The sequence below is a fragment of the Sus scrofa genome, chromosome 16 (genome assembly GCF_054392235.1).
Source record: "Sus scrofa isolate SSC_HxYL_T2T_F1_AM1 chromosome 16, Sscrofa_HxYL_maternal_Yorkshire_Landrace_v2.0, whole genome shotgun sequence".
NCBI classification, from domain to species: domain Eukaryota; kingdom Metazoa; phylum Chordata; class Mammalia; order Artiodactyla; family Suidae; genus Sus; species Sus scrofa.
Genome location: NC_139398.1, coordinates 59,364,746 through 59,377,805, shown reverse-complemented (window position 1 = coordinate 59,377,805; position 13,060 = coordinate 59,364,746). Strand labels below are relative to the sequence as shown.

General features: G+C 37.1%; 2 protein-coding genes and 1 non-coding gene across 7 annotated transcripts in view; 1 reads left to right on the top strand and 2 right to left on the bottom strand.

The window, feature by feature from the left end:
- CCDC125 (coiled-coil domain containing 125) overlaps positions 1 to 1,796 on the top strand; it is a 39,349-nt gene extending 37,553 nt beyond the window's left edge. The window contains exon 13 of the transcript XR_014831506.1: positions 1,724 to 1,796. The gene's annotated coding sequence lies outside the window, so the exon portion shown is untranslated. The remainder of the gene's footprint in view (positions 1 to 1,723) is intronic.
- CDK7 (cyclin dependent kinase 7) overlaps positions 1 to 13,060 on the bottom strand; it is a 39,236-nt gene that overhangs the window by 8,530 nt on the left and 17,646 nt on the right. For 2 of the 5 annotated variants that reach the window (XR_014830698.1, XM_021076538.2), the window contains 4 exons: positions 11,705 to 11,791; positions 8,692 to 8,841; positions 5,809 to 5,956; positions 3,205 to 5,432 (listed from right to left, as the gene is read on the bottom strand). Coding sequence is in view for 4 of the 5 variants with exons in the window: in XM_021076538.2 (XP_020932197.1) it covers positions 5,404 to 5,432; positions 5,809 to 5,956; positions 8,692 to 8,841; positions 11,705 to 11,791 (414 nt within the window). In the remaining variant the exon portion in view is untranslated. Of the gene's footprint in view, positions 1 to 3,204; positions 5,433 to 5,808; positions 5,957 to 8,691; positions 8,842 to 11,704; positions 11,792 to 13,060 lie in introns of those variants that run through there. The other 3 variants (XM_021076536.2, XM_021076537.2, NM_001166314.1) reach the window with 2 other exon arrangements.
- Positions 2,542 to 2,648, bottom strand: LOC146395595 (U6 spliceosomal RNA). Its single transcript, XR_014831649.1, has one exon. It is a non-coding gene; the product is annotated as a U6 spliceosomal RNA (small nuclear RNA).

The window sequence follows — 13,060 nt, the reverse complement described above, 5'->3', positions numbered from 1 at the left end:
CTAAGGATCAGGGGAATACAAGTCAAAGCCTTGAGATACCACCTCATACCTATCAAAATGGCTATCATAAAAAGAACACAAATAACAAATGTTGGGGATGTTTAGCAAACAGAAACCTACACTGTGGGTGGGAATGTAAATGGTGCAGCCACTGTAAAAAACAGTACAGAGGTTTCTCAAAAAACTAAAAACAGAACTACAAAGAGTTCTCTTGTGACTCAGAGGGTTAAGGATCTAACATTGTTACTGTAGCAGCTTACAGAGCTGCTGTGGTGTGGGTTTGATCTTTCACATGCCAAGGGTGTGGCCAAAAACAACCTGCCATGTGATCTGGCAATTCCACTCCTGGCTATACATCCTTAAAGAAAACAAGAACAGGGAGTTCCCGTCATGGTGCAGCAGAAACAAATCCGACTGGGAACCATGAGATTTTGGGTTCGATCCTTGGCCTCGTTCAATGGGTTAAGGATCCAGCGTTGCCATGAGCTGTGGTGTAGGTCACAGGAGTGGCTCGGATCTAGCGTTGCTGTGGCTGTAGGCCAGTAGCTGTAGCTCCAATTAGACCCCTAGCCTGGGAAACTCCATATGCTGCAGGTGCAGCCCTAAAAAGACAAAAGACAGAAGAAAAAAAAAAACAAAAAAACACTAATTCAAAAAGATATGCGCCCCAATGTTCACAGCAATATTATTTACAATTGCTAAGATAGGAAAATAACCTAGGTGTCTATCAACAGGTGAATGGATAAAGATGTACACATACACAATGGAATACTACTCAGGCATGAAAAAGCATGAATTTTGCCATTTGTAGTAACAGAGATGAACCTAGAGACTATTATACTAAGTGAAAAAGCCAGAGAAATCTAAGTATCATATGATATCACTTATATATGAAATCTAAAAAAATACATAAAACTAGTGAACATAAGAAAAAAAGGATACTCATTGATGTGATTATAGTCAGGGTACAATAGAGGGTAGGAGAGTAGGGGATATAAACTATTGGGTGAAAGACAGGCTCAAGGGTGTACTGTATCACATGGGGAATATAGCCAATATTCTGTAATAACTGTAAAAGGAGTGTAGCCTTTAAAAGTTGCGTAAATTTTTTTTTGTAATGCTGCACCTGTGGCATATGGAAGTTCCCAGGCTAGGGGTTGAATCAAGAGATGCAGTTGCCAGTCTACACTGCAGCTTGCAGCAACACTAGACCCTTAACCCGCTGAGTGATGGCAGGGACTGAACCTGCATCCTCAGGGACACTAGGGTCCCTTAACCTGCTGAGCCATAATGGGAACTCCTGTATAAATTTTTTTTTTTAATTTTTAAAAGAATCTGAATCAACAGTTCACAAAGGAGGGATTACATATGATTAGCAAGTGTAAAGAAGCCACAGTAAAAATCAACAAAAAGTAAGAATAAGGTATCAAATTAGCAAAGACCCCAAAGATTCTGTGAGTGCTAGAGATGATGAGGTGAAATAGATTCTTACATAAAGGTTAATGAATGTATACATTTGTATACATTTGAGATACTCCATTCAATATACTCAGAAATGAAATTTCTGGATCGTATGGTGATTCCATTTTAAATTTTTTGAGGAAGTACCAGTTATCCACAGCTGCTGCACTGTTTTACATCCCCACCAACAGTGCACAACAGTCCCAATTTCTCCACATGCTAACATTATTTTCTGGCTTTTTGGTTTTTTTGTTTTTTTCAGCTGCACCTGGGATTGATCCAAGCTACAATGACAATGCTGGATCCTTAACTGCTATGCCACCAGTGAACTCTTTGTAAGTTTTTTTTTTAAATAGTAGCCATCCTAAAAACTGTGAAGTAATAGCTCATTGTGGTTTTTGACTTGCATTTCCCTAATAATTAGTGATGTTGGGCATCTTTCATATGCTTTTTGGCCATTTCTACACCATTTTTGGTGACATGTCAATTCAAGTCCTTTGTCCATCGCTCTTTTTTTTTTTTTTTTGGTATTTTTGTTTAGGGCCACACCTGCAGCATACGGATTCCCAGGCTAGGGGTAGAATCAGAGCTGAAGCTGCCGGCCTATGCCACAGCAACATCAGATCTAAGCTGTGTCTGCAACCTACACCACAGCTCATGGCAATGCCAGATCCTTAACCCACTGAGTGAGGCCAGGGATCAAACCCATGTCCTCGTGGATACTAGCTGGGCTTTTACTGCTGAGCCACAAGAGGAACTCCCTTTATTTTTTTTAAATGAAAGTATAGTTGACTTACAATGTTGTGTCAAATTCTGCCATGTAGCAAGATGACCCAGTCATACATCTATATAAACATTCATTTTCTTATTTTATCTTCCATCATGGTCTATCCCAAGATACTGGATATAGTTCCCTGGGCTATATACAGTAGGACCTCATTGCTCATCCATTCTAAATGTAACAGTTTGTATCTACTAACCCTCAACTCCCAGTCCACCCACTCCCTACCTCCTAGCACCACCCCTTGGTAACCACAAGTCTGTTCTCTATATGTCTGTTTTGTAGATAGATTCATTTGTAAAAATATGGAATGCTTCATGAATTTCGGTATCACCCTTACACAGGAGCCATGCTAATCTTCTTTGTATCTTTCCAATTTTAGTATATGAGCTCCCAAAGTGAGCACTATCCATTTTTTAATTGGATTTTTTTAAATTGTTGAACTGTAACAACTATATTCTTTATTCTGGTTATTAACACGTTACCAGATAGATGATTTGCAAATGTTTACTCTCATTCCTTAGGTTGCTTTTTCACTCTACTGTTTCTTTGATACACATAAGCTTTTAATTTTGATATAGTCCAAATTGTCTATTTTTTTTGGTCTTTTTGCCATTTCTTGGGCCGCTCCCACGGCATATGGAAGTTCCCAGGCTAGGGGTTGAATCGGAGCTGTAGCTGCCAGCCTACGCCAGAGCCACAGCAACGCAGGATCCGAGCCGCGTCTGCAACCTACACCACAGCTCACGGCAACGCCGGATCGTTAACCCACTGAGCAAGGGCAGGGACCGAACCCGCAACCTCATGGTTCCTAGTCGGATTCGTTAACCACTGCGCCACGACGTGAACTCCGAAACTGTCTATTTTTAACTTTTGTTGCCTGTTCTTCTGAGGTCCTATCCAGGAAGTCCCTGCCAAATCTGATGTTATAAAGTTTTTTTTCCTATGTTATTTCCTAAGAATTTTTATAGTTTTAGATCTTTGAACTTTAGGTCTTTGATCCATTTTAAGTTAATTTTTGTATACGGTGTAAGGTTAGGGGCTCCTTTTTTTTTTTTTTTTTTTTTTGGTCTTTTTGCCTTTTCTAGGGCGACTCCCGTGGCATATGGAAATTCCCAGGCTAGGGATTGAATCGGAGCTGTAGCCACCAGCCTATGCCACAGCCACAGCCACGCCAGATCCAAGCTGAGTCTGTGACTGACACCACAGCTCACGGTAATGCCAGATCCTTAACCACTGAGCAAGGCCAGGGATCAAACCTGCAACATCATGGTTCCTAGTCAGATTCGTTAACCACTGTGCCACGACGGGAACTCCAGGGGCTCCTTCATTTTTAAGAACTATTGAACAGCTACTGGGAATGTAAACTGATAGGTAATAACTACTTTGGAGAAACATGGCAATATCAACACTAACTGAAAACACATACTTGACCTCACAACTACAATTCTGAGTATGTACATTAGAGAAACTCTTGCATGTGCAAATCAACATTCCATTTTTTTAATAACTGTGAAAAACTAAACATAACCTAAATGTCCATGTGGCAGAATCCTAAAGATGGCTTTCTCAAGATTCCTATCCTAGACTTACAGCTGCCAAGGAGGAGCGGGGTGGAGGAGGGATGGATTGGGAGTCTGGGATCAGCATACACAAACTATAATATATAGGATAGATAGACAAGACCTACTGTTTAGCACAGGGAACTATGTTCACTATCTTGTGATAAACCATGATGGAAAAGTAATTAAAAAAGGAATATATATATGTATATATAACTGAATCACTTTGCTGTATAGCAGAAATATAACTTGGTAAATCAACTATACTAATAAAAACTTTTAAAAAGTCATCAATATATACTATGGAAAAAAGACTCCTGTACTGATTATTCAAGCACTAACCTAGGAACTGCTATGAAGAGAGTTTTTAAGATGTATAATTAAGACCTAAGTGAGCTGATATTAGCCCTAAAAAATTAAAAAACAAAAACAAAAAAAGATTTCTCTCTCTTGGTAACAGATGAGGAAGCCAGACAGTTTGACAGTTTTGCTGGCTTACAGATAAAGAGTGCCCTGCAATAAGGCTACTGGACTGCCTTAAGAAGCCAAGAGGGACCAATGACTGACCACTAGCAAGGATAGGAGGCATGTGCTTAAAATGACATGAACTGTATGAACCTGGAAGCAAATTCTTCCCTCGAGCCTCAGATAAGAGCCCGGAATCAACTGCCACCTTGATACTGGCCTATGCAAAAAAATATAGGTGAGCCATGCCAGACATATGACCTGCAGGATAAATCTGTGTTACTTTACACTGCTACACTTATGGCAATTTTTATGCAACAAAAGAAAAATAACAACAATCCATAAATAGAGCATGCCATAGTGTTTATACATACGGTATTATATGTGTGTGTGTGTGTATGTATATATAATATATATATTACTATTACATGGCAGTTAAAACAAAAACTAGATTTATACATATGAACATAAAATATTAAAATTTTGAGTAAAAAAAAAAGTGCTGTATGAGATGTACAGTCTACCACTCATAAAATTTTGAGACCCAAATGCTGTATATTACCACAGGCATTCTTCTAAAATAGCACTATTAACTGATGGGAGGACACACTCATTTCGTGAGTCATTCTCCTTTGGGGAGGGTGAAAAGGAAAAAAATAAAATGGAACGACACAGTAAAGGGAACTCAATTTTATCTGTAATGTTATTCTCTCCTTTTTTTTTTTGTCTCCCATTTAATATATAATATTTGTTAAGTCAGGGTAGTAGGTATTTGCTACATTACTACTGTTTTTCTAGTTTTCAGTACTACCCCCTTTACTACAAATCTGTAATGCTATCTGGGCTGGATCACTAAAATAACTGAAAATTATTCTTATTAAGGTTTCCTTAATGCATTTGCATTTTCAATTCTACATTTCAGAAACTTGAATTTATCTTACATTGCACTCTAATCAGAAAAATCAGAATTGTTTGTTTTAAAATACATTTAATAAAAACAACCCAATTTTACATATTTTACACAGGTAGAATATTTACAAATTCCTTTTTTACTTAATGTTTACTATTTTTCTACTAATTTGCCTTTTCCACTATTTCCTTCAGTAGTAGAATATTGTCCAGTGTTCTCTGTAACTAAAAAATTAGCTTCTTGGGTAATCCTCCTGGGGGGGAAAAATGAGGTTGTTTACATTTCATCTTATAGCAATTTTAACCAGTCACTGCATTCCAACTACATTTATTTTTACTTGCTTTGGTTTTCTAATACAATGTACCAGTAGGAATTTTATAGAAATAGGGTACATACTGACAGTTCTTATAATTCTGAGATACACTCAAAACTGTCCTTTTAAAAAGCATTACGTAAATATTCTCAATTGAAGCAAATACAGCTAAAATACCACATTCTACTTTACATAATTGAAGTTTTGAACAAATAAACAGTCTCCATCTCTCTGCTGCCCTTCAGCTACTACCTATATATCAGTTATCTGGAGTTTTCAGAATTCCCTTCATTTCCCATGAAAACAAGAGTTTTACCTTGTTCCAAGGCCTCTGTTCTCTTCCGTTTTGTTGCCACAGCAGGATTGGACTGTTCCTTTAAAGCTTCCACTGGACAGTTTGGTCTTGGCAGCTGACATCCAGGTGTTGGCCCTGGCCGATTGCTGAAATACTTAGTTTTCAATGCCTTTCGAAAGAAAAGGTAACAAAGTAAGGCTTTAAGTGAGTATCTGAATTGTGTTTAAGAAAATCTAACTTCCAAAACTGTAAGGAGCATTAACAATACTATGTGAACAATCCCCTTCACAAACTTAATTTCAAGTACTGGACGTGCAAATTAATACAAATAAACATCTCGCAGGAGTTCCTGCTGTGGCACAGTGAGTTAGGGATCCAGCACTGCCACAGCTGTAGGTCACAGCTGCAGCTCGGATTTGCTCCCTGGTGTGGAAACTTACATATGCCAGGCATGCAGCTGCCCACCCCCTCTGAAAAAAAGAAAGAAAAAACATCTAGCAGCCTAAGATTCACTGACAATTCCATGACTAGAAAAAGATTACCTTCAAATTTTTCCATAAATAGCATGTACTAAATATGAAATATCCTTAATAAGATATTGCATAATTCAGCTCTCTACACATTATATGCTCTACAGTTCAAAACACAAAGAGAGAAACTTGCTTAAAAAGAACTCTCAAGTTTATTTGTCAGAACATCTATATGTATTCAAATTCAAAATCATGTATTTTTTTTTTTGGCTGCTCCCATGGCATATGGATGTTTCAGGGATCAAACCTGTGCCACAGCAGTGACTCAGGCTTCTGCAGTGACACCACCACCAGATCTTTAACACGCTGTGCTATAGGGGACTCACCATCTCATCTAAATTCTTAGAAATAAAACTTTTTAAAAGATGCAATAGGTTGGAAACAATGGATTAAAATCCAATAATCCACTAAAATTGACAGTAATTTTCTTGGAAATACTTGCCCAAGGTTATTTCTATTTACTACCAGTCCAATATTCTATAATATGATATTTCCACTCAGGTCCAAAATTCCAATAAAAAGTTTTATTCTAGATGACAAAATTGTCAAGTTCATACTTTATTTGCATCGTAGTACTGTTCAAGAGCCACATTAATTTAGGACATTTCCTTTTGGATAATTCTCTAAGGAACAAAAAAAGTCATATAAACTTTAATACCTCCTTCCACCAGTCAACATAGTATTATCTGCAGGAATAATTTAGAGATTTCTTATTTTAGAAGAGTTTCAGAGTTCCCGTCGTGGCTCAGTGGTTAACGAATCTGACTAGGAACCATGAGGTTGTGGGTTTGATCCCTCGCCTTGCTCAGTGGGTTAAGGATCCAGCGTTGTGGTGAGCTGTGGTGTAGGCCGGCGGCTACAGCTCCAATTCGACCCCTAGCCTGGGAACCTCCATATGTCAACAGGGAACAGCCCAAGAAATGGGGGGGAAAAAAAAAAAAAAAAAAAAGAGTTGCACTTACAAAAAGCATTAATTCCAAATCGTAGCAGTTTCCTAAGTAAATTAAGCTAATTCTGAGCTACAAAGAGATCTAAGAAAGAAAGAATATCTCATTTCAACTTTTAAATATCCACAAGCCAAAACCCATTAAAATAAATTCATTCTATCAATATACAACCCAAACAAGTTATCACAATTAGCATTTTTCTATAAATTTTGAGTTTTATTGTTTATGATAATAACTTTCTAGATAATCTTATCTGGCCTCAAGTTTCTTATGCTGGAGATAATATGTATATACGCCTGGGTGAAAAAGTAAAAATGAGTTACTTGTTTGAAATTAGAAGGGTAATTCCAATGGTAAAATACATAGTATATATGCATCAATGTAGCACATGCTGCTAAGAAGAGAAGGCTAATAATAGAAATAAATGAGTTAAACAATGAGTCTGTAATAAATTTAAGTGAAAAAAAATCCACTTTGTATCCCTGATATATGGTGCATTAACATGTTCTGCCAGGTATGAAGATCTGAGACATTTCAGTCTCTCCTTTTATGAAGCCAAATCATTGTACTGTGTTGCATTTTTGCACTGCATTTCCCTGCCTCAATTTTAAGTGTTATTAACTCCATCCACTTGTGTGTGCTTGTTTTTCTTTTGTGTGTGTGGCTTTTAAAACAAAGAAAAAAAAAAAAACTTTTCCATTATCACTTTCTTTTTTTTTTCTTCTTTTTTGCTTTTTAGGGCCTCACCTCTCAGCATATGGAGGTTCCCAGGCTAAAGGTCAAATCGGAGCTACAGTTGCCAGCTTACACCACAGGCTGTAGGCAGGATCCGAGCTGCATCCGTGACCTAAACCACAGCTCATGGCAACGCCAGATCCTTAACTGAGCAAGGCCAGGGATCGAGCCTGCAACCTCATGGTTCCTAGTCGGAGTCTTTTCCGCTGCACCCTGGTGGGAACTCCCATTATCACTTTTGGACTGCCACAATGACCAGCATGCACATCTAGACTGCATTTTATAGGGAAAAAACTGAACAAAATACTTTTGGCACAGGCTTTGGCACGAGATTTAAGTTAACACATAAGAATTTAACTGAAATATACCAGTATCTTTACAAATACAAAAACCTTATATTTTTCCTAAGTAAACTTTCAAGTTGAAAGCAAATTATCAAATAGAAGTGTATTTATATGTTCCTAAGCAAGAGTAAACTCTCCTGCACCTGCATGTACATTATATAATTTAATACCAGTCTTGAACAGTGTCTGTAGCTTAGGGAGAAGATGAAATCTGTTATTCCTTAAAACAAAACAGATAAATCAACTATACTTCAATAAAAAATTAAGTTAAAAAAACCAGAACCCCATCTTTTCAGTATTTTAAGAATATTAGAACACATTAAGAAATCAAAAGATATGTTAAAATACCTGTGTGGCTGTAATTCGAGTACATGGATTAAATAAGAATAAGCCTTGTATGAGATCTAGCAAGTCATCTCCTGCTGCAATGAAGATATGTTGTAGCGGGATTCCAGGGAAACTCTTAAACGTCACGAAATCTGGAAGACTACACATGTCCTGTAAAAATATTTTTATAATTCATTAAGAACATACCTATTGAAAGGTATATAGACCTCAAGTGAAAAAATAAAACGGCTGTGTACATGATACAATGATCTATGTAGAAAATCCCAAGAAATCTATTTAAAATCTCTTAGAACTAAGTGAACAATGTTACAGGAAGATAATGATTCCAAAAAAATCAACTGTACAATAAACATGTGGATACCATTTAGAACCACTGAAAAACCATGAAATGCTTTGGTGAATGAAAGTCTAACAAAATGTGTAGGACTCATATAATGAAAGCTGTACAACTCTGATGAAACAAAATCAAAGCTCCAAATAAATGCTAAAATCTATCATATGGATTAGAGGATTCAATGTTGTAAGGAGGTCTAGAGTTCTCAAATTTGTATAAATTTTTTTTAAGGTGCGGCCCTAAATAGACCAAAAAAAAAAAAAAGCTACACAGATGAGAAGTTCCCATTGTGGCTCAGTGGAAACAAATCTCACTAGCATCCATGAGGCCACAGGGTTCAATCCCTTGGCCCTGCTCAGTGGGTTAAGGATCTGGCATTGCTGTGAGCTGTGGTGTAGGTCAGAGACACGGCTCCAACCCCGAGTCGCTGTGGCTGTGGCGTTAGGCCAGCAGCTACAGCTCCAATTAGACCTCCAGCCTGGAAACTTCCATATGCTACAGGTGTGGCCCTAAAAAAAGACCAAAAAAAAAAAAAAAAAGCTACACAGATGACAAATAAGCATATGAAAAGATATTCAACATCAGCAGTCATTAAGGAGGAAAAAATTAAAATCACAATGAGCTATCACTACAAACCCCTCATAATGCTTAAAATAAAAAAGTGACACCACCAAATGCTGGAGAGGATGCAGAGAAAATGGGTTACTCACATACTGCTGGTGAGACTATAATATGAATACAGCCCCTCTGAAAAGTAGTTTGGCAGTTTCTTAAGCTATATATGCAACTACCATGACTCAGCAACTGCACTCCTGGGCATTTATCCCAGATAAAAAAAGACTTGTGCTTACACAAAAACCTGTAATGAATGTTTATAGTAAAACTGGAAACAATGCAGATGTCCTTCAATGAGCAAATAGTTAGGCAAACTGGTACAATGAATTTCTGAGATACACAACAACCTGGATAAATCTCCAGAGAATTACACTGAATGTGGAAAAAAAAAAAAGTAAATTTCAAAAGTTTACATATTATATGACTCCATTTATAATATTCTTGAAATGACAAAGTTATAAAAATGGAGAACGTATTAGTGATTGGCAGGGGGTAAGGTAGGGGTGGAAGTGGAAAGAAAGTGGGTGACTGTGAAAGGGCAACATGAGGTCCTGTACATTCACATGTTGGCGTGCTGGTTGTGACATTATACCAATTTTGTAAGATGGTACCATTGTGGGAAGAGAGGTAAAGGGTGCAAGGGATACCTCTGTTATTTCTTTTTGCATGTAATCAAAACAAGAATTTTTAAATTCCTGCTGTGTAGCAATGGGGACTATGTCTGGTCACTTATGATGGAGCATGATAATGTGAGAAAAAAGAATGTATACATGTATGTGTAACTGGGTCACCTTGCTGTACAGTTGAAAATTGACAGAACCCCTGTAAACCAGCCATATGGAAAAAAATAAAAATCATCATATAAAATAGAATAAAATTAAATTACAAAAAGAATTTTTAAAAATTGAAGGAAAACATCAGTAACTAACTACTATTTAGAAAATCATGTCAGAGAGAAAAGTACAGAATAGTATAAATACAGATCTTAAGTCAGACAGATTCAGACTGGAGTCCTAGCTCTTGACCCTGGGTAGCTTCAGGTAAGTTATTTAATCTCACTAAAACCCAGTTGTCTCATCTGTAAAATGGGAATAACAGTACTTTAATAGGATTATTAGGAAAATTAAACATAACTTATGATAACTTTACCTTATATACTAATGGCATAGAGCTAAGTGTCTGATAAATGATAGCTATTAGAACTCACAGTCAACTTTCAACTGGAAAGCTGAGGAAGTAATAGCACAAAAGAAACTTTTTTTTTTTAGGGAAGAAATAGATTTATTAAGCTAGGACACTTGTGAGAGGTCCAAGCAGGCAGGCACAGAACTCTGCACAAAAGAAACTTCATTACAGTTTTAATCAGAAGGTAAAGAGGCTGATTAAAAATTTTCTTTTCCAGTATTTATTTTTTTCCTCAGGCTATATATAGAGAAGGAAAATCGAAAAGTCTAAAATATTAAGAACAAACAAGTGAAAATTTTACTGAACTGTAATACATAAAATGTAGCAATTTACAGTGTTGCAAATTTTTTATCACAGATTTAGTATTACTCTTTTGCAAAAAATGTAACGGGTTAAAAATAATCATAATACTAAAAAATCTTGATTGCGTTAGTGAAAATTCAATGAATATACCTAAATCCATCAAGATGTTGATAAACAAAAATGAACATCCATAAAATGAAATACTATATGGCCTAAAAAGGAAAACATTAACAGTTAATTTAAGAAAAAAGAACAAGTTGGTTACAATAAAAAATCATATGATGTGATCCCATTTTTGATCAAAAAAAAAGGAAAAAAAAAAGAAAAAAAGAAAAAAAAAACCCAATTCTCTATGTAATCACACCAAGAAACAGTGATTAACCCTTGGATGGGGGAGAGCTATTATGTTTATATGAGGCTGGATGGTATATCACAACTTTAACTTTGTATAAATTTTGCAGTGAGTACATATTACTAGCAAATTAGGACCGTTAACATATTTCTTTAAGTAATATTCACATTACAGTACTATACAGAATCCTAACTAAATTTCAAAGAAAATGTATGACGGCTTACAGGCCACTGTTCTTCAGTTGGTGTGCCCAAAGTTTCAAATATTCTTGTTAGTTGATCAAGGTCTGAATCTCCCGGCAAAAATGGAACCTGAGAGAAAGCGAGAAGCAGGTAATTCAAGATGGTTTGTGACAGCTGTTACACAAACAATACTAAAAACTTAGTAAGAAAAACTAAACTGGAGTTCCCGTTGTAGCTCAATGGTTAACAAATCTGACTAGGAACCATGAGGTTGATGGTTTGATCCCTGGCCTTGCTCAGTGGGTTAGGGATCCAGCGTTGCTGTGAGCTGTGGTGTAGGTTGCAGACGCAGCTTGGATCCCGCAATGCTGTGGCTGTGGCATAGGCTTGTGGCTGCATCTCCGATTAGACCCCGAGCCTGGGGACCTCCATATGCCGCGGGAAGCGGCCCTAGAAAAGGCAAAAAGACAAAAAGAAAGAAAGAAAGAACAACTAAACTAACAGGAACTTAAATGTGGTCTAAGATACACCAAATGTGGCATTAGAGCTTGCTGTTGCTAACCAAGAGTACCACACTGCCCATTTTATTCACTCCTCAAATCGTTAATAAATACTTAGCATGTAAGAGGCACTGTGCTAAGCCCTAGGCATTTAAACAAGGGAACAAGACAGCCCCCACTCCCCCTTGGAGTGAACATGGCGCACAGTGATACTACTACTACCGAACAAGACGATATGTTTAGTGAGAGCACAGGATAGGATCCCAGCCCACACAGGAACTGCACCTAAGACACTCTAGACAGGGCAGGGAAGACTCCTACAGGAGTGGTCGTGAAAGTTTCCGAAGAGCAAAGAGGAGAGTTGCAAACAAAAAGTCTAAGACGGAAGAAAAAAACTATTCCAGTAAAAGGGCAGGTGCAAGTGCTAGGAAGCAAGAGAATACATCTATATCCCAATCTTATTTAAACGACCTCTTTGCAAATACTATCTCTAAAGAGCTATATGGGCCAACTTTAAGGAGATAAATAATTACAAGTTAAATATTTAGTAAGCTGATACAAAATGATAAATTCTGCCATGCAAAGACATTATATTCAAACCATTCTCAGACATGTAAATATACCGAAAAGAAAAAAGGAGTTTTCGCTACTCTGTGAGGCTTCTGGCACTGTTAAAGGCTATGAAAATTTACAGAATTACTGGGAAGACATGAGATTAAGTACCAAGTATCCAACATTTTTATTACTGTGAAACTCTACCAGCAAAACAAAACAAAACCAACCTCTGTCAGTTATCAATATATTCCAAAGTCACCCTTTTTGACTTCTTGTAATAGTGGATCTGGGCCCTTTAAGAGACATTATAGGAAGAATAGAGTTTTGCTTCCTGGCTCCAGCC